Source organism: Cibotium barometz, chromosome 29, assembly GCF_041138505.1.
Source record: "Cibotium barometz isolate CiBa-2024 chromosome 29, ASM4113850v1, whole genome shotgun sequence".
NCBI lineage: Eukaryota > Viridiplantae > Streptophyta > Polypodiopsida > Cyatheales > Cibotiaceae > Cibotium > Cibotium barometz.
Genome location: NC_141074.1, coordinates 35,036,210 through 35,058,713, shown reverse-complemented (window position 1 = coordinate 35,058,713; position 22,504 = coordinate 35,036,210). Strand labels below are relative to the sequence as shown.

General features: G+C 42.0%; 1 protein-coding gene and 1 pseudogene across 1 annotated transcript; one reads left to right on the top strand and one right to left on the bottom strand.

Moving 5' to 3' along the window:
• Positions 1-1,400: 1,400 nt before the first annotated feature.
• On the top strand, positions 1,401-2,559 carry LOC147622093 (uncharacterized). The gene is made up of 2 exons (XM_086823540.1): positions 1,401-1,998; positions 2,087-2,559. The coding sequence occupies exons 1-2, from the start codon at positions 1,401-1,403 to the stop codon at positions 2,557-2,559; spliced, it is 1,071 nt and encodes a 356-aa protein (XP_086679666.1).
• Positions 2,560-3,686: 1,127 nt separating this feature from the next.
• Positions 3,687-5,528, bottom strand: LOC147622092 (phospholipase A1-II 1 pseudogene; annotated as a pseudogene).
• Positions 5,529-22,504: the final 16,976 nt, after the last annotated feature.

Here is a 22,504-nt window from a genome sequence, read left to right as displayed (position 1 = left end):
GATGTTCGTCTCGGCAACTTCCGGTGCACCTTCATCATCAAGAGGCATGAATATACAAACAAAGGTTAGACAAAACTTGATTTTTTTCACTATGCTCATATATGAAATTGTATTTACTTGCAAGTGTTTGGTATCGATGATTAGTGATGATTTGATTGCTCTTAATATTCTGCTAGATGAGTCAAACTACTCTCGTTCAACTTTTTGGCAAAGGAAAAGTGAATGAGACTAGGATTGAAGAACATCCATCAAGGAGGCAGACAAGACATGATGTAGTGATGGAGGAGATATTTGGCGTAAGTGATGACAACGATGAATTTGCTGATTCTGAAATTGAGACATGCGAGGATGAGCTTGACTTTGACATGGAGGTACTCGGAGAGGAGACAGTAAGGGCTCCTTCTACCGCCACTGGAGATAGTGAAGAGAAGAAGAAAGGTCCAGTACATAAGTTTCGTTCAGAATGGGTACGTAAATATGCTTTTCTCAAACATGTAGTTTGTGGTAAAGAAGAATTCATGAAGTGCATTTGGTGTGAAAAATACAAGTTGAAACGGCCATGGGGTAGAGGAAATGGATGCAAAAGTATCATGCTAAGTGCCATTAGAAAGCATCGAAAGTCTAGAGAACATGCATGGGCTGCTGGAAGGTATCGAAGTGAGTGTGGGGTACAAATGCCAGCACATATTGAGGTAATGACATGTAGAAACACATCCAGGGTGATAACAGTGATGAAGCTAGCCTATTTTAATGCACAACAAGACTTAGCATTGAGAAAGTATGAGAAATTATGTGATCTTGCTTATGCAATGGTGGGTGTGGAGAATATGCCTATACAGCATGACTATTCTTCATACACAAATAGAATAGCATGTAGAGATTTTGTCATTTCCATTTCTGAGTATATAAAAAGATCTCAACTTAAACAATTATTGCAAAGCCCTTTTTATGGAGTGACTATGGATGAGACAACTGATAGGGGATTAGAAAAGCATTTGATTATTTATCTTTGCTTTTTGCCTATGAATGGCAAAGCTTTATGTAATATTGAGTTTGCAAGATTGGTTTTGGTAAGTGATGGTTGTGCTCAGACAAAATATGATGCAATTTATAATGTTTTTAATGAGTGTGGTCTTGAAAAGCATCGCATGGTGGGAATTGCAATGGATGGAGATAGTTCCATGCTGGGTTGTAATGATGGTCTTGTAGCAAAGTTAAAACGAGATGTGCCTCACCTTGTAAACATACACTGTATAGCTCATAGGGAAGCTCTTGCCGTAGTTGATGCAGCAAAATGCTTCAGTTGTCTTTCGTATATTGATAAAATGGCTAACAAGGTGTATACTTGGATATCTGCATCTAGCATATGACATACAGAATTCCAAAATTTATTACAGGAGATGAATTTGCAGGTTTTAGAAGTGCTACGTATTCATGATGTCAGATGGCTCGCCAGAGGTAATGTTATGGTGCGGTTGACAAAGCTAATGCCTGCTGTTTTGAGCTTTTGGCAAGAATCTGCACCTGCATGGTACAATAAACTGAGAGTGTATAAGGTCTTGTTTTGCAATCAGATGCTAGCTGATGTCTTGAATGACTTGAATATGCTAAGCAAACAGTTTCAGGCAGACATCATTGATATATCTTCAATAACTACTTGCATAGATGTAACTATTTCTTTGTTGAAAAGAAAGTTCTTGCAGGAGGAGTTTGGAAAAGGCACACTCTATCTAAAGAAGTTTATGGCTGATTCAGAAAGTGGGTTTCTACAGCATGTAAATGATGATGGAAAGGTCTATGCGCATAAACTCTTATACACATGTATTCCGGGTAAGGATAAAGATGGTCTTCCATTGGATGTATTGCCAGGTGATGTAATGAGTTGCACTATGCTTGCTAAGGTTTTTGTACAAAAGGTTGTGGATTGCATTAATGATAGATTTCCAGATGTGTTTCTATTCAATGCTGTCAAGCTTTTCAATCCACAGCATTACCCACGTGCTAAAAAACGACCACGAGACTCTATTCAATGCTGTCAAGCTTTTCAATCCACAGCATTACCCACGTGATAAAAAACGACCACGAGGCTCTACGGAAAGAGAGAAGAAAGTCTCCATGTGGCTTGATCAATTGTTGGAGAGGTTTGGGGGATACCTTGTGGATGAACAAGGTTGCAAAAATGAGGTATTATCATTCACAGATACTTTGTATTATGGTTGTGAAGGCATGAACATGATAGATGCATGGCGTGTTTTTGCTTCTAATACTGAATGGCAGAACACATACCCCAACATGATGAAGCTTTGGCAAGCTATTTTGGTGATTCTTGCCTCATCAGTATCATGCGAAAGAGGCTTTTCAAAGAAAAATATGATCAAAAGTGATCTACGTCAATGCTTGGAAGTGAGCACACTTGATGCCTTGATGAGAGTCTCCCTTCTTGGTCCTGATGTTAATGATGTGGATTGGCCATGCGTTCATGAAATTTGGAAAGATGTGAAAGCGAGAAGGGTCTGTGTGATGGCTTATGATTCATGCATTTCAATGTACTTGGTTTAGAGCAATGTTTGACTCATTTTTCAATGGAATAGCATGCTGCCAATCATTGGTTTGTCATGGCTTATGAGTCATGTTGCTATTGTCAGCTTTCAGCTTGATTTGGTTTGGAGCAGCTTTCAGCTTGATTTGGTTTGGAGTTATGTTGAATAAGTTTTAATTATTGGCAAAATTCTGGGTTTCTCATCCATAGCGTATCTATCAGGAAGTAAATTTCAGCTTTCAGCTTGATTTGGTTCGGAGCAGCTTTAAGCTTGATTTGGTCTGGAGTAAATTTTTTCCCCATCTTTTGTAGGTTTGACATAAAATTTTTAAGGTAAATTTAATGTTGTTATGGTCTGGTGCCAGGTGATTTGAATTGTTGCCTCATAGTGATGATTGCAGTTTGTTTGTAGCAAAGGCTAAGAAAGTTGTAGCTGTAGAAGGGAGAAAAGAACGTCTCTTATAGCCTAGCAAGTATGTGTTTTACTCATCTATGTTTGTGAGTTTATCTTGATTGGAGCAGATATTGTAGGAGTGATAATATACTTCAGTGGAGTCCATGCTCAACTCTGCTCTCTTCGTACGGGACGATGGTTGGAACTTGGAGGTGCCATTCTTCTTGATGTAGCTGAGATGGTATGTGATGATTATTGGCATTTTTTGAGTATTTTGTATATCAAAGAGCTGGTCAAGTTCTATTTCTATTGATAGTATGCTGCAGGGTTTGGAGTAGTAGCTGGAGTGGGCCAATCTGTGTGGCAGCTCCCAAAAAAAAGATAACGGTCAGTCTCTTTGTTTGTGGACTGCTATCAACTTCTTTGTCTTCCATTGTGCTTCAATGTGCATACAAAATGTGTATGTGTGTGCAATCACACTGTTAATGAGTGATTTGATAGTTTGTAAACTAAGTGATTTACATTACTGGACAATGGCCTGTGGGCCGTAGGTGTTTGGGGCTAGAGATAGAGATCGATACATAAGGCTTGACACCTTGAAAATTACATCAGGGCATCATTTGATTTCTTGAAAATAAGGGGAAGACGTCATTGGATTTTTTATGAAGCCCGATACTAGGCATCAAATTTCAGGCCTGGATCCCAAGCACAAAGTCCATTTTAAAAACTACAAAACGGATTTAATATCGGATTTTGAGAATGCGAGAGCTGAGCAATGAGATCTATACGAATCTGGGAAAGTCAGACAGATAATGACAAGATGGCAGAGAACACCTTTTACTTTTTGTCAGCTTGAAAAAAGCTTATACTAGACAATTGCTGCATGCAAACATCATCGTTTTCATCTTTGAAGCTGCGCATTTTTACAGATCAGCTGGAATCTTCAATCACCATAGCCAAAATGGAAAGAAATCATGAAAGCTCGCGCATGGGTTCTGGTTCAGGGACATGAGGAACTTGTCGATCAGGTAATTGCCAGCGGCCGGCTGCGTTCTGGACCAAACCTTTGTTCTTATCTTGCCACCAACTTGCCGGAATATGAAGCTCCTCACTAAGAAAATCACATGATTTGTTCACAAGAGCCGGATCTCTAGAAACCGCAATCTTGAAAGGAAGATCAGGCCCATGCGTCCCTGCTACCAAATGCAAATGCGCCTCTAAATTATGCCAATCACCTATTGTCTTTGAATCCTTCAAATATGGTGATTGTTTGTGATCTACAAATAGCTCTTCGCCCACTATTGAATAACCCATCAATGTGGGTGGATATAACGCTATCAAATCACGTTTATTCTTCACTCTCAAAACCCTTAATCCCTCCATTTCTTCACATCTCTTCTTGAAAGCTTCGTTGCCCACTAATGGACACCCAAAAACTACCGCAGTTACAAGTATCGGTTCCTTACCTTCCCTCTTATTCAGCCCATTTTCCACAATATCAAACGCATTCACCACCGCTAATGAAGCTCCTAAACTGTGCCCAATTATAGTTATGCTCACCTCTTCGTCTTCATATTTCTTGAGTAGATACTTGAGCTCGTTGAGCACTTGTTGCCTTGCACTGTCCTGCGTGTAGGGCGACTTGGGATCGTTTGTTGTGTAGATTAACAGCCAGCCTTTCTCTATCTTTGGCTGACGTTCTTCTTTTCCAAGCAATTTGTCATACCAGCGATGCTCATTTCTCTCTTCTTTAGGAGGAAGAAGTGAGGTTATATCATCTTGTTCGAACTTGAAAAGCTCTGGTGTGGCCATTTTCTGTAAACTGTCGTACCAATGACTCTCGTCTTCGTCTTCCTCAGGTGGAAGTAGCTCAGTTACATCGCTTTTCTGCAAGTGAAAATCATCAATCCACTCAAATAGTCGCAGTGTTCCCCTCCAAACAATCACAATATCTCTCCTCCCCAGCCATTCTTTGCCCTTGTCGGTGGCCACAGACACATACCCTATCCAATTCGACTCCCTGCTCCATGCCTCTCGAGAACGCGAGCTCAGAAAGAAGCGCCCAAGGATGTGAGAAACGGCAGTTCCGTATAAATACCTGCTCACTTCGTACCCCCAATCTTGCCGCTCCGTCTGCAGCATCACTCGCTCGAACAACTCCTCCTTCCTGTACTTGGAGCTGCCTGTGTATTTGGAGTGCTGCTCCGAGTCGAAAGCGTCGTAGATAGCTTGATTGAACTCTCCATAGCGGATGACATTCTTCCTCAACTCCATGTCAAGGGGGTGCAGCAAGCCCTTCCAGTGATGAAGGCCTTGGATTTCTCTCCAACACTGAGCGAGGGGCAAATCGGATGAGCCATTGTTATTATAACCATTGACAGAAGTGTTGTGGGCGATTGTGGGAAGATTCTCACTACTTTCCTGATCCTCTTCAAAGAGAAGGGTTGAAGAAGGAGCTCGCTGGGAATCATCATTCTCAGACATGATGGTTTGGATGACAGAGAATTGGCTCTCCGAAGCAGGCAAAACAAGATTTATAGCTAGAAATGCTCTTATCGATAAAAGATATATATTTTTGAACATTCAAAACGGGTCGGTGATGGGCAATGGCATATTCTGTATTTTGTGTTCGTTTGGCAAACGTCCTCCATAATGTGCAGGCTAAACATAGCTATGTGACTTCTATGTAGATACAAACCCCTTGAGCACCATCACACGCAGCCTGCGTGGCTGCATTCACTTGTGTGTGGGGGGACTTGCATGACTTAGTGGCTTATGTCATGGAGGGGAAAATAGCCATGACTTGTTTGGACTCTTTTCCCTTGGAAAAAATCTATTCTGGATGTTTTTACCTTCTCCATGACATAATGATATGAGGGGAAAATGAAAGAAATGTCAAATAACAGTTCCAAAGTGTCACATCAATGCTTCTCAAAGCTAGGGGAAATGGCAGTGGGAGGTTTGGAGCAAGGGGCGCTACTTACTGTGGTCCCCACACTTTCCCCTCTATTTCCCCTAGTGCACTTCGCACAACATTAAGGGGAAATAGCTATTTCGTATGTTTTTCCCCTCCATGACTTAAAGCTCTTAGTCAAGTCACTACCACAAGTGTACCTCGCTACAATGAACCCACAAGTTGCAAAATGGACAACCCAACATAGCCCAAGACATGGCCACTTGAATTTAGGAAATGGATAGTCTAGAGCTCATGAAATGGCAAATTGAAACTCATCAATGTCGCTGTCAAAATTGGTGGCTTCCCTCATTGTACGGGGTTAGCATGTCCCATGTACAATAGCAAGACTTAGACAAACCCTACTAATGTGTGTGGGATAGAGCTCTAATACAAACCTCATGAATCTGTAAGTTTGAATTAATGGCAAGATAGTGGGTTGTACTTAGCTATTCATAAAATCCCTATGTGCGGCAAAATTGCACCAAACGGCCTGCAATGCAAAGCTAAAATTCTGCTCTAAATCCCTGTGTAAGGCAAATTGCTTGACAAACTTGTGCAATACAAGGAAATTTGAAAATTGCCACAAAAAAGTTCGACAAATAGCATTCTGCGATAAGACCACACTCATGTGCGACATGATAGCCCGCCCCTAGAGAGAGAGAGAGAGAGAGAGAGGCCTAGGCACTCCAAATGCATAGGACAAGCCAAATTGCAAGTTCCATGTAGTATGAGCTAGATAAAAGGTTGGAATGCCAAACTTGGCTAAGTTGGTCACACGATGGTTCCACCCTCACTTGCCAGCCATGGGAGACAATGGAGGCTAAATGGTAAATTCAATGGGTGATTTGCTTTAGTCATGCAAGTCATCCACAAGATGTAGATGTAGATCGTATACCACTTTGCTTGATCCACATGGCAATTGACACTAACATACTTATGATGTATCATCCCCCTTTACTGCGACTTGATACTAGAGACAAAGACAGCTATGCATCCCAATCTATCTAAAAAAAGGAGCATGAATACCCCTCTCCCATCATCGTAGCTTGAGGAAGCTAATAAAACCATCCAAATGTTTTGATGCATGCAAATAGCACCATGCACACAGTTAATTCATTTTTTCTAGGTTGGATCCTTAACCCAACAAAACATCAACATGAAATTAGCTCTCAACTCAACTTCTTGAAATTTAAAATAGTTAAGAGGCAATGATGCTTGAAGATTGTGTTTTAGGCTACCATGTGGTCATACCTATATGAAGCTTTCTACGTCCATTCGAGCTCTAATCAAATCAATTATTTAGTCACACAAAGGAGCCTTATTTTGTTGAAGCTTTTGAATTCAAATGCAAAATAGATACTAGTTGTTGCCAGTCAACACACACCCACTCCCACTCCCAATCCCATCTTCCACCTACCACAACTTAATATAGTAAGTGGTCCCTGAAAAGATGCAGGGGGGAAGAGAGCTTGAGCTCTTGCAAGCACACACACACACTCACAAAACCCTAATAGAGAACAGACAAGGTGAGAGGCTGAAAATCTTCTTCTTCTCTACTCAACACTCAACACACCATATACAAGAATAAGAGTACACACAATATGAAAGGTACTCAACCAAATACATACACGGGTTCTCTATAATGTGAACCCGACTAAATGAGCTGGCGCTATAACTATGCCAGTCTCTAGAATGGCTGTCACACAGCCTGTCATCCCACTGGCCGCATATCTCCCATGATCTCACCAACCATGCCAGTGGTGTAAGTGTGGGGCCTATCCCCCAGGCAGGTCATCAGTGGCCACCGCCTCACTAGACGAGCTCGATATCTCAACACTCCCCCTCGAGCTCAACTCCATCTCATGTACACCAAGCGAAGCCCTGAATCTGCGGAGCTTCTCTGTACCCAATGCTTTGGTGAAGATGTCAGCTATCTGATCCTCTGTGCTGACATAAACAAGATCAAGGTCTCGTGCCAAGATCTTCTCTCTGACGAAGTGGTAGTGGACCTCTATGTGCTTCGTACGAGCATGAAAGACTGGGTTCCTGGCCATACTGCTAATGTTGTCATAGAAAATGACAACTTGTCTATCCACTGATAGACCCAAATCTGCAAGTAGCTTTCTCAACCAAGCTACCTCACATGCTGCCATAGCAGCTCCTCTGTACTCGACCTCTGTACTCGATAGAGCAACCGTAGGCTGCTTCTTGCTGCTCCAAGTCACAGCAGCACTCCCCAAAGAAAACATGAATCCACTGGTAGATCTTCTATCTGAGATACTACCAGCCCAATCAGCATCTGTGTACCCATGTACACATATCTCTGTCCCAGTCTCATAGAATAGTCCATAATGTAAAGTAGACTTCACATACCTCAGTATGCGTCTCACTGCATCCAAATGCGATTTCCGTGGAACCTGCATAACTGACTCACCAACCCAACAGCATAGCTCAAATCTGGTCTGGTGATCGTCATGTAGATCAAACTTCCTACTATGCGTCTGTACATAGTTGGATCCTCCAAGATCTCTCCTAAATCTGCACTCAACTTGCCATTCTGATCCAATGGCACAGAAATAGGCTTACAGCCTGTCATACCATACTTGGACAACATGTCCAAGCCATACTGTCTCTGCAGCAGTAATCCAATACCATGTGGTGACCTAATCACCTCAATGCCCAAGAAATATCTGAGCTCCCCCAGATCCTTCATCTCAAACTTTTGTCTAAGTAGGATCTTTACATCAAAGATCTCTGCATCATGGTCCCCCGTAATGATCAAGTCATCTACATAGATGACAACAAGCACAACTCCTCTATCACCATGTCTCACATACAGCGAGAAATCTGCATTGGCTACATGAAAGCCAATAGTGACAAGATATTCAGAAATCTTGTCAGACCATGCTCTTGGTGCTTGCTTTAAGCCATACAAGGCTTTCTTCAACCTGCAAACATACTCGGGGTGACCCACATCCTCATAACCAGGTGGCTGCAACATATACACCTCTTCTTGCAAATCCCCATGCAAGAATGCATTCTTTACATCCATCTGCTGATGTAAAGACCATTGCTTTGACGCAGCCACTGCTATCACAACTCTCACCGTTGCCATCTTGGCAACTGGGCTGAAAGTTTCCTCATAATCAATCCCATATGTCTGCGCATATCCTTTGGCTACCAATCTAGCCTTGTACCTGTTTATGCTTCCATCACTGTTATGTTTAACTTTGTACACCCACTTGCATCCAATGGCTTTCTTGCCTTCAGGCGATTGCACTAAGTCCCAAGTTTCATTTCCATATAGTGCATCTATCTCCTCATCCATAGCTTTCTCCCAACACACATTTCCAACAGCCTCATCAATGCATGTGGGCTCTACAACCTGCACAACCTTTGCCATATATGCATAGTGATGTGCCACATAACCATCATATGCACAAGGTTCTTCACTCTCCCTGATCTTCGCAGCTTTTCATTCATGGCTTCCATAGCCTTCTTTACACCAGGTGTTCTCATGGCTGGGATCCCAAGCTCCTCATCAAGGCTCATATCTGAGCCACTAGACTCTCCATCAACATGAGAATGCCCTGCAGAAATGTCAGGCATACCAAGGGGCTCAACCACTTTCTCTTTTCCTTTACGTGATGTACTAATCACATTTGCAGGGCTGGTATTATGATGCAGCCTGCCACTCCATGGTCTATCAATAGACCCACTAGATGAGGACTCTCCTGGTCCACTCAAAGACTGTGATTGCTGACCTGCATTCTGTGCAACCACACTTCCACTCACATCAGCCCCAACAGCTTCTTTTTCAGCAGCATACCAGCTACTCATCTCATCAAAGATAACATCCCTGCTTATCCTCAACTCATGTGTAGTAGGGTTATAACACCTGTATCCCTTTTGCTCAAGGGAGTATCCAATAAACACACATTTTTCAGCTTTTGGATCTAGCTTAGTTCTCAGCTCATCTGGCACATGCACATATGCAATGCATCCAAAGACTTTCAGATGAGATAAATCTGGTTTTCTGCCAGTAAACCTCTCCTCTGGAGTTACATCATGTATGGCTGCAGTTGGAGTCTTGTTCATGATGTATACTGCTGTAGAAACAGCCTCAGTAGCCCAATAGCAATGTGGCATATTCTTCTCTTGCATCAATGCTTGCGCAATCTCAGCAATGTGCCTGTTTTTCTGCTCAGCAACTCCATTTTGCTGCGGAGTGTATCTGCATTAATGTAACACCATATTAGTGAATTTGGGAATTTTCCAATTCCCATTTTTGAATACTTAAAAAAGGGGGACATGGATAACATGTTTGTAAGTTTCTCAAAACCCTATCATATGACCTATCGTTGGAAAGCGCTTGAAAAATGGAATCTAAAGAGCTATAAAGCGCTCATTTTGGATTAGTGGTGTTCAAGTTATGGTTAATCCAAACTTTTGACCACGTGTCCCAAACTTGTGGGAAATTCCCATATTCCCCAATATGGTATTATGTATACTGTCTCCGAATATCATTCTTCTTCAAATATTCAGAGAACTCATTGGAGAAGTACTCTCCCCCTCCATCTGACCTTAGGCACTTTACATATTTCCCTGTTTGCTTTTCAACCAAAACTCTGAAATTCTGAAAGTGAGTGAACTCCTTCATGAAATATACCCACACTTTCCTTGTGTGGTCATCAATGAAAGTCACATAATACCTGCAGTCTCCCATAGATATGGTCTTCGTAGGACCCCGTACATCTGAATGCACAACATCTAGTGCATTTCTGCTCACATATCTGTTACGTGGAAACACATGCTTTGTTTGCTTCCCAAATTGGCATGCTTCACAGATTTTATGCATACCTTCCACTTTGAATTTTGGCAGCCCTGTCACAATTCCTTTTGTCTACATAGACTTCAATCTCTGCACATTCACATGTCCAATTCTTTTATGCCATATGTCTCTGTCTGCAACAATTCCTGAACCATTTGCAAACATCGCAGCACTCATCTCAGGCATGTCTACATCCAACGTAAACATTCTACCCACTCTATTGCCTTTTGCAACCAACCTGCACTTGTCTTTAAAATCTTCAACATAACATCCATCAGGGTTAAACCGAACCTACAAACCTTGCTCAATCATCTGGCCAACTGAAACGAGATTCTTTGTTATGTTCGGTACATGAAGTACAAGGTACTTCACTTTGCCATCCTGCATAGACAATGGCACATCTCCAATGTGGGCAATTGGATGAGAAGTGTCATCCCCTGTTTCCACAAAACCTGGTCTTTCCGAGTTTTTCATCTCCTTGAACCACTCCCCATGACTCGTCATGTGGTTTGAAGCACTTGAATCCACATACCATACATTATCTTTTTGTGCTGCATCAACATTTTCAGACATGGCATTCACAACATGGTGCATAACAAACAACCTTTCATTATTTCTGCTTGAGGATGCATAGTTGTTTTGCTGCACTTTCCCATTTTGCATGTCAGCCTGCTTCTTATAACATTCTGACTGCACATGTCTAGACGTACCACAATAATAGCATTCAGGTGCATCATTATATTGCCTTTGCCAATTTCCACGGCCTCTTTGACTCCCCCTGCCTCTGAATTTACCTCTTCCACCTGCGTGTTGTTGTTGTTGTTGATTCTGAGACTGTTGTTGTTGTTGCTGCTGCTAGCCATAATTCTGATTACCTATTCGGTCATCTCCTTGACCGCATCCACGGCCTCCTCTACCTCGTCCTCTTCCTGAACTCATGTAGAAGGCCTGTTGCTCTGAATTGTTTTTGCTTTGTGAAGACTGTTGGTCTTCACCCAAGTTCTTCTCTTCGATAATCAGCATAGACACCAAATCTGTAAAGTTGGGAATGTTTTCCCGAGTCTGAATAGACATCTTAAACGCCTTGTATTGTGGCCCGAGACCACGTAGACAGACTTCCACCTTGTCATCATCATCTACTGACACACCAATAGATGCAAGGGATTCCACAATACCCTTTATCTTCAACGCATAGTCATTCACAGACATGCTCTTTTTCTCCATAGTATGAAGTTCATTCTTCAACTGTATCTTACGTGCCTTGGTATTTGTTTCATAAAGCTTTACCAAGGTGTCCCACGCCTCCTTGGGGGACTTGGCATCCTGAATGTGCCCAATCATGGTGTCCTGTATACTAATGGAAAGCCAATACATTACTTTCCTGGCTCCTTGGTTCCAGTCTTTAAACTCTTTCACATCTGTAGCAGTCAGATTTATATCCGGTATCTCCGGTGCCTCTTCATGCTCACCTTCTATGTAGTCCCAATAGTCTTTTTCCATCAGGAAATTCGTTAACCTGAACCTCCAAGCATGGAAGTTATTCTTATCCAGCTTCTCAGCCACAATCTGTGTTATGCCATCATTAGACATCTTGTCAAACACACAATTTTACCAGAAACTGCACTCTGGTTTTCTGCACAAACTGCTGTATTTTCTGCACAGCGATAGTGTAGTACTCTCAAATGTCACAACCAGTGACTTCAATGTGCATACATACACCCAATGGCAACTGTAGACCTCTTTGCAGCACCCACAATGTCTGCACAGTCAATCTGTCTTCCTGCAGTTCTTAAAACAGAGTTCTGCAGAGAATCGATGACTTACCCGCAGTGCTCGACATGCAAAGCTTACTTTCCACCTGGACCTATGGGAGGTGAATCACGAAGGGGAAGAGAGTGGGCAAGTAGGCAGCAAGTAGGGAGAGGGAGTTTTTTGTCTATCTCACTAAGCTTCTCTCTCCCCTCACAAGTGGTTCAGTTGCCACCAAGACGGTAAATAAAATTTTCAGCAAAAAAATACAGGCCCATTGCAATGAATAGCAGACAAATTGGACACAACAGTGGGATCAAGATTTTAGAAGATTATGAGAGCCATTAGTAGACAGCTAGTAGGTAGATGTTCATCCCACCCCTACCCAATTCCGTTAGTGTTCACTTAGACTTATTGCAATAGTAGTAAAGTGTCCCTACCCCCTCCTTGTCTCTTAAAATTGTTGTTGTGGTAATGGATGTTCCCCTCCTCTCAACTTCTCCATCTTTAGTCTCTTGCATAGTGCCCCCTCTTGCATGCTATGTCTATATAGGCAGATGCTTTCCCCACCTCTACTTGCAACACTAGTAATAAGTGACCCTATCCCCCTGTGCGTCTTGTTGTTGTTCTAGTACTAAATTCTCTCTCTCTCTCTCTCTCTCTCTCTCTCTCTCTCTCTCTCTCTCTCCATATATATATATATATATATATAGAGAGAGAGAGAGAGAGAGAGAGAGAGAGATTGTGTGTGTGTGTGTGTGTGTGTGTGTGTGTCATATATATATATATATATATATATAGAGAGAGAGAGAGAGAGAGAGAGAGAGAGAGATTGTGTGTGTGTGTGTGTGTGTGTGTGTGTGTGTGTGTCACTTGCAGTATGGATAGAGCACATTCATGTACAAGACTTTACACATTCATTGACATATTGCTATGTCTTTTTGGCCATACCTTTACTCCCTAAAAATAGATTTATTGATGCTTTGGGTGAGCCACCTCAAACAAGGTTGTGCATTGCTTATCTTAAGGTAAACTGAACAATGCATGGCAAGGATATAAGAATTATATCATTGTGGTTAGTTTTACTAAGTTGCACTATGGGATGAGGCAAGGAATTAGAGTGACTACAATAGAAGGAGAAGAATTGAACTATGGGATGAGACAAGGCATTAGAGTGATTAGAACGGAAGGAGAAGACCGGAATACTTCTCAAGAAGAAATCACAAAACTATTTTTCAACTTCTCATCACTTTTATAATCTTTTAGTGCTTTTGTAATGCTATACGTTATCCTTGATCGATTGAACTCATTATTACTAACTAGAGAGATTTTGAACATGACTGGGTTGTTTGATGTGTACATGTGTTGGGCTGAGATAAGGTACTATCTTTATAGATTTTGATGATCCTAGTAAATTCATTTATGCTTTCGGTCACTTTGTGAAATAGAGGTCGTGCATTGTTTGTTTTGAGGTATATACATTTCATGGTCCTACTATATGAATCTACCTTTCATTTTGTTCTATTTTATTTAGCTAGACTATGGGTTGAGGCAAGGCAACAGAGTTGTTATAACAAAAGGAGAATACATGAATAACATAACTAGAAGAGGCTAATAGATTCATTAATTTTTAGGGATATCATTAAAGATTTACATTGGGATGTTGAAGGAAATAGAGTGTGGAGAGACGAAAAACTCTCTCACTTGTAGTAAGAGTAGCATGATCCATGTGTAGCTCAATCCAATGGGATTTGCATCCCTTTCGGAGCTAGGGATTCAACCCGTACCGGTGCACAAAAGCTTATCCACAAATGGAGAGAATGCTTATGGCTACCATCACATGACACTAGACTAAGCACACACACAAGCTCAACTTGCCCTCATTCTTACACACCCATTCATTCACAAATACAAGTAAGAGGAATACAATCACTATGCACACAAGCAAAGAGAAAGACCTCACTCCACTCCTATCTTCCTACGAGCATGCACACACTCAAGCATCAAGCTTCCATGAAAGCTTCAAATCAACCCACATACACAAAAACAAAATACTAAAAGCATGCATAAGAGTAAAATGATTAGAGAAGAGGATAAGAAAGACTCATGACATTGCTATTGATTCAATGAAGAGATTTATCTCATACAAAGATGTAGATGGGGTGAGAGAAGAGTCTTCACCTCTATGGAGAAGAGGGAGAGTAGCTCTCTCAAAGGAGCTCTTGCATGAACTTAGCCCAAAGTGTCCATAAGCTCTCAAATGAGCCACTTTTTATACAAAAACTCTAAAACTCCCAAAACTTCCAATGTGGGATTATTCTTAAGCCTACTCCCACACTCATCTACAACTTGGAACTCTTTACAAGAGCCCTAAATAAGAATGTCACTTGTTTTCTTGCTTGCATCTTTGTGTTGTATCCTTGCATTGATCACCACTCGTCACGCAACACTCCCCCCTTTCTATTTTGTGCATGTCCTCGAGCGCGGTAGAAGCAAAAGCTACAAAAAACAATGGATACAAGTAAAGCCTTTTATTGAAAAGAAAAAAAAATAGCAATGACAATCTCACACGTGAGCATATAAGTGAAAGGCTGATTAGAGTTTTAAAGAGTGCTAAAAGAGGTGAGTAAAGACTAGTCAAAGTGAGACTAAGTGGTAGATAGTGCTATGCAAAGGCAAGTGTGTTTGCACACCATAGGTTATGACCGCAGTCTCAATGTCCTACAAGTATTTAAGTTATTCCTAAGTGGCAACCCGACTCCTAAATATGAGCAATGGTGATTGGACCTCTTCTTCTTCTTCTTCTTCTTCTTCTTCTTTTTTTTTTTGGTGTGTGTGTAAAATATGATAAAGAGGAAGGTTCCATCCCAATGAGACCCAAGCAATGGCCAAGAGACCTCCGCCAAGAGAATCTAAAGGCCGCTAAGTATCTCAAGGGTGACAGACCCTTTTCTTTCTTTTTGACATAAGGAGTATCCCATGAAGATGAGGGCATCGGTCTCGAGGGCCCATAATGTATCCCAGAGCCCTCGAGGCATCGGTCTCGAGGGCCCATAATGTATCCCAGAGTCCTACCAGCATCTATCAAGGCGATAGAGTCCTTGAAGGTTTTTTCTTAATCTTTTAGACGTCAGTGTTTACCCCATGGAAACCAAGGCATCAGCCCCAAGGTGCTAAGACAACCCTAGGTCCTACCAAGCATTCCACATGGCTGTAGACACGTCATGTCTCTATTCACTTGTATATATTTTTTAGAGCATGATTTTCGTAAATTTTTTATTAATACTAGCACCTAGCCCATACCTAAGAGGTAGCTACCACTAGGGATAACTAATATACTTTGAGAGCATAAGAACTTGGCATACTCCGTTGGTATATATCCTACACCATCTTCAAATAGAAATACCTTCTACTAAGTCCTCTAAGAATCTAGAAATCACTCACCATATTTTAACAACTAATTTAAAACTCAAACCAGCCAACTGTGTGTGAACATGCAAATAATATATCCAAAAGTTAAAAGCACATAAAGAACAAAAGATTATGATTTGAATACACCTGTTGTAGTGCTCATTGATGTTGTGCGTTTGCATTGATGCATTGCTGATGTTGTGCAGATTGCTTCTCGTTGCTCTTTGTAGGCATTGCATGTCTCCCTCCTTCCTAATTTGTGTGCACGGTAGGTGGACTATTGGGGCGTGTTTGTATGCTCTTGTTTAGCTGAGATCTCTGCAAAATGTTTATTAACAAACAAGAAAAGAAAAGAAAGGAATAAAATTTGTTATTGGTGCCAATCACTGAATATAGCCGAGGGAAAAAATCCAGTGGGAGAAAAGTGCCCTGGCTTGTTGATCTTATTGTGGAGTCGATGAGCTTACCCTTGCACTGGTGGTGGATCCGTGTCCACTTCTGTTGGAAAGATTGTATCAATCACTTCAGGATGCAGGGACAACCCTGTACAAAAACCGGCCTCTGGAGAAGGTAGTAGAGGAAGGAGTGCTTCCTCGCTAAAATATGGCATTAGTTCTATGGGAAGATTAAGCAGACAATCTCAATTTTGGAACTGCTTAGTATAGGTACTCATAGTGATCCAAAATTGACATGTTGAGGCTTGGGGAAGGAGGGCTTGCAAGATAGGTGGTTGCAAGTCATTTATGCATGTATGCCTCCATTGTTGTGCTTGAACCTCCTCAGGTAATCTACGTTGATTTGGTCCTCGGTCTGTTACTCTCACATCAAGAAGGTTATGGCGTTGGGGTGTAATTCCCACAATTTGTTTCATTAAGCCCGTGCCATATCGTCGAAAGTAAGAGCGGCATAGCCAACAAATGTGTGAAGCTTCTCCTAATACGAGTCGTGCACACTCTTGACAATGTGGAAATGGGTGATGCTGTTGATAGAATAAAGTGACAAAGTGATGCCCACAGCAATTTTCACCTAAGGGAGCATAAAAGTACCTAGAATGAGTTTGAAAAGGAGGAGCACTATAACCCCCGCGATGTTCAGGTTTAGTACTATCAGGGTCAATGCATGGTGGACATGTATCATCTTGCCAAGTATCCATCAGGAGATATCTGGGGTTGTAGAACAATGAAATTTAGAAACTTCAAACTTTATACACTCATATCCATCATTACAATCCCAATCAAAAACATTGTAGATAAGATCATCTCAGAAAGAACACAATCCTCTAAAGGCATAAGGAATCCACATTAGTAAATGTGAGATTATTCAAACACTGATCTACCAAAGAGCTTCAATTGTAGTGTTAATGCTTACCTTTGGTTTTCGGTATGTCCTTCTTAAGAGGTGGGAAGGTTAGCAATTGTTGAGGAATTTGAGCAAGATAAGAGGATTTAGGCATTGAAGTGCTAGAATCTATGCTCAAAGGAGACTCATGTAAAGTTGGATTTGTCTTAGGTACACAAGTTGATGGTAGAATTGTGTAACAAGGAGAAATTGGGACAACTGGTGATTCAATACATGTTTTGGGAAGGTCAACACAAGTAGATTTGTAGGTGCTATCACAACCACCTATCCTATCTTGAAGAGGTTGTGTTGATTTCCTTTGCACCCACTGATATGGAAAACCAAGGGTGGCTTTTGGAATCTTATTGATACTCTTTTACCTCTAGTAAACCATGGCATTTGGGAAGCCAAAGTGCTGTTGCACCCTCATAATAGCCTTGTGCTTTAAGAACATGCTTTGGGACCCAATGAGTAACAATTTGAGTTTTAGGCTTGGAAAAGATGTGCTTTTTAGGAGGCTTAGCAACTAGGCTAGATGGTACAAGGTTGTATGCATCTTTGGGTAGCCAAATTGATAATTCCTTCTTGCCTGGCCTTCTTTGAGCAGTGACTAGAGTAGTTGAAACATGCCAGCCATGGCCCTCACTTGAGGACTCATCGATTATCCACATCATTTGTGTTAGAGCTTCAAGAGCAGATTTTGAAAGTGGGTTGTGTAAGGTAGAAACACCACCCTTTTGACATGATAAAGCTAGTGGAGTAGCAGATCCCAAGATGCAATCAGAATCAATTTGCAATTTGTATTGTCTATTCTTCCAATCTAATGAACAATTGGTAGCACTTAACCATGATCGCCACTGCCTTGGACTTACTTGCCACATAAAAGGGAACTGACATCTGGTGATCCTAAATGGACATCATAATGACACATTTTTCCTCTATAGGGTTATCTTCACCTGAGAAGCTTCGTAAGTCAATAGGAATGTGCACAAGTGTTGGTTGTCCCAAGGCTGTCCATGTGTCAAATGAGAGAACATTATAATTTGCACCAGAGTCAATTAAGGCAGAGACAAAGTAGGTAATCTCATGAAGATGAAGACACACTTGAATATTGAAAGGATCGACATATTGTTCATCAGTAGCCAACTGTAAGTCCAACATAGAAGCCTTGCAGCTCTCCTCGGCTTTTGCAACTCTAGCTTTAGCAGGCGTGCCTTTCCTAACTCTTCCTCAGGGATTATCACATCATTATCAAAATCAGAGTCCCATCCATCTTCCTTATCAGCATCATTAGCAGATTCGAATGTTAAATCCTCCACTGAGACTTCCTCTATATGCAGTGCTGTTGTGGATGCATCCCTATAGTACAAAACATCTAGAAGGTCACGTGGTTGTACCATTCGTATAGGAATAATGTCATATCCATTTGAGTCACAAAATTGAATTGGCTTAGGTAAAGCACATGTCGATAATGTTGCAAGGACATGACTCTATTCTGGTGGATCAATTAAGTGCTCAGGGAAGGGTTGTGGAATGTATGCCTCATCTGATACACTTCAATTATCCTTAAGTCTCTCAGTGTTGAAATCCCTACATGAGGCTCCACATATCCATAGATCTTCTCACCCATCTGACAATGTAACTCTTGAGCCCTCAGATGAAGCAGAATCAAACTCCTCTATTGGAGACCTTTTGTTACATCATCACGATATGAGTGATTCTTTAGGTTGACCCTTGTGATGACAGAATCATGTTGGAGGTACAAATAATTGTATCCCCAATCTTGAATCATTTGAAATTGTAGCATGAATGGTCTACCCAATATCACTTCATAGTTTGGATGTTTTCCAAAATCCACTACTGCAAAGGTGTGCTTATATTCAATCCCACATGTGGTGACTAATATGTTCTCAAGCAGCCCAAGGGGATGTTCGAAGCTTCCATCTGCTAGCTGCAAGCCCATCCTGGTACTCCTAATAGCTGGTTTGCCCCACTTTTTCCAAATGGACCTTGTCACAATGCCCACTCCTGCACCACTATCAAGTATTGCGGTTGAAGCTACTTTTCGCACTTCTAATGGGAGGGTAGCATTTCCCTGACCGTCCTCACAAAATTTTCCTACTTCGTTGATAGGAACTGGCATAACATGCTTTGTCTCAGGGTGTATAGTACAATGATGGTGACCCTTTTGTAGCAATACCTGCTCTGACAAACATGTGGCAATATCATTCCACAACTCAGGTCGAAGCTTTATCAAATCAAGCAAAGGTAAGGTATAAGCCACTGGTGCTGACAAAATAGCTTGCACGATACCCATATCCATCTCCTTTGTCAACCTTCTATGCATGGAGGGTATCCTCAAGGTTTGAGAACAGTTCTCATATTCTCCCAAATATGATGGTAAGGTTTTCATTGTATGCTTACTTCTAGGAGAAACAATTGTTTGAACTTCCTCCTGGATGCTTGGGCGTCTAAAGTTGTTTTTTGTGTTCCATGTAAAATCCATCTCAGAGAATGGAGGTGAAATAATAGAGGACATATTCTCATTAACTTTCTCATGAACTGCTGCCCACATCTCATTTGCCATGTCCTCGTTAGCATCAATAACTTCATCATTGCATGGGAAGGCAAGGCTAGGTGGTGGCAGAATACCTTCTTTCAATGGGGTGACAACTAGTGCAGACTTCTCGCTATGAGATTGTGAGATGAGCTCACTTTTCATTTCCCAACTTGATGGCACTTCTGGTATGGTTTCTAATGTTGGCTTAAGAGAGATTAGGCCCCGAGGGATAGGTGGAGGTGGGCCCTCAAGTATTGATTGAGCTTCCCTAATGAGTTGCTGATGTACAGTTAGATTGATCTTCTCCTCACACGAGGGTTTGGGTATTCTTGAAGCTTCTTGGGTAGCTCAGATAAAGCTGCAATGCAACGTCTATGAGCATCAATGATGGCATCTAGAGTCTCGTTCACCTTATCCACAAAAACAAAACCCCCAGAACTATCCTCGGTCGTACTAGCCTCATCTTGTTTAGCACTAGGCCCAGGTTGAGGTTGATGCTCCTCATGCACTTCTTGGGATATAAAAGCTTGATCCCTCATGTTTTGTTTAGAGACTTCTTGAGAACTAGTGGATGCACTCTTAGTTTGCTTATTGCGGTTCTTTCTCCTCCTAGTGGTCCTTTTTCTATTGGAATGTAGGGTCTTGTCCACTAGATTTGCCTTTGCATCCCTAGTTCGAGGTGTCTCATCAGTTTGCATTTCGGCATCTCGTGTGTGTGATCTAGTCATGACTCTAAGTGGCACGACATCCTTATTCTCTGATGAAGGTGGTGATGGAACTGCCCCTACAAGGTTGAGTGAGACCTTTGGTTGAGAGGTGCCTTCCTCATGTGGTTTCAGCAAACAATCCTTTGGGAAGTGTTCTACACAACACCCTAGACAATATCTTTCAATTGGTGGAAACTGTGGTACTGTTGTATTGGATCGAGTTGCTTGCCTTGAGAGATGTGGGCAATCACGAGCCCAATGGGGTTCTCCACACTCATAAAACAGGGGCCCATTAGTTTGGCTTCTACTTTCCTTTGCTGCCATTGACCTGAGGGGCCTGGAATCCTAGGTTGGTAGCCGCCTAGCAACATCAAAGAATTTTGTTCCCTTGGTTGAGCCAGTGCTTGGCTTGGATACGCGGGAATTTCAAAGAGATTTTCCTTGGATGAATATGATGCATATTCCTCCTCCACATAGCCTAGGTTTACCAAGTCTCTACACATATTTGAATTGTCATAGTCAACAACCCTCATAGGAGCAGTTCCAGGAGCAGGAGGTTGAGCACCAAGAACAGGTCGTGCTTGCTCTTGTGCCGTCGGTGGCTTACGTTCAAAATTAGTATACTGTTGATGCATTTGTGGAGTCACTCCACCCCTTTGCTGCTCACACTCTTGTCTCATTCTGGCAATGCGAGTACATTCCTGTGTGGTGTGGGTAAAGTTCCAAGCACAGGCTTGGCACCACTTCTTTGTGGGTTGGTTTGTGTGACTAGAGGAGAAAAGGTATTACATTCTTCGGTTTTATGGTTACCGCCACATGCTCCACAAAGATGAGGATCTGTAGGTAGTACACTCCTCATTCGCCTGCTGTGCTGTTGTTGTGGCTGCATGGGTGGGCAATAGGTTTGTCCCAATCTCCTTAATACTAGGTTAGCTATCTGGTCTGGATTTACTAGCGCACTAGACCCTGAACTTTGGTCATCACCCCACTGATCCCTAGGTTGCACCTCAGGGCCAGAACCATCTTGGAATTTGAAGTTATCTGTGAAATCCATAGCATCATGGCAACACTCATTGAAATTTGTATGCTTCTTTGCATAGAGATGTGTATGCAGTGTTCAATTTTGAGTCCTTTTAAGAAGAGAGAAATTAATCGACTCTGAGTGGGCTTCTCATCTTCTGGGCAACGATTAATGTACTGCTTCATCCTATTTACACAATCTCTAACACTCTCAGTCTCGCCTTGCTTGAAAGAGTAGATGTTTGCTACCGTTTCATGTTGAATCCCCATCAAGGAAAAAGCAGCAATGAATCTCTCTTCCAGAACTCGTAAAGAAGATTTGTCTGAAGCCTCTAGTGCCTGAAACCAAGCAAGGGCCTTTCCCTCAAGAGTGAGCCCAAATCCTTCAATTTGCGTATGCTTTCAGTCACTTGCTCAGCTCGAAGTGCTTGCCTAAATGCTGCTACATGGTCATATGGATCTCCCGACCCTTTGTACTTCTTTTTTAGTTTCTGAAGAGTTGATGGCCTTACTTGTCTTGAATACTCATCATAGGGCCTACGGCCTCTCATTCTCAGTGGGAATTGTTCCTCTTTGGTAAGATGGTCCACATGCATCCCAAATTGGTGTGGGTCCCCTATTACCTGCCTCACCAACCCCCTCCAAAGATCTTGTTACCCGCATTTTAGGAGGTGCATTTATGGGAGGCCGAGTTGGCTCCCCTACCCTCCGATTGTCATACTGAGAGAAACGTTGTTGTGGTGTGATCTGTGGTCGCACTTTTGGTGTAGGATAATATCTTGGTGCTAGAGTTGGGCTACTTGCAGTGGTCCACTTTAATGTTGAGGGTCCCTCTCTAATGAATTCTCGTAGGGGAGGAGCAGCAGTTTCTCCAAGAAAGGCTGTCTCTCCTGGTTTAGCTGTATTTGTTGTTGAGAACACTTCCATGAAATAATGGTTGTCCTTTCCACGTGAGCTCCCGAATCTCCTTCCAATCTAAGGTTCGGTATTCATTGGCCC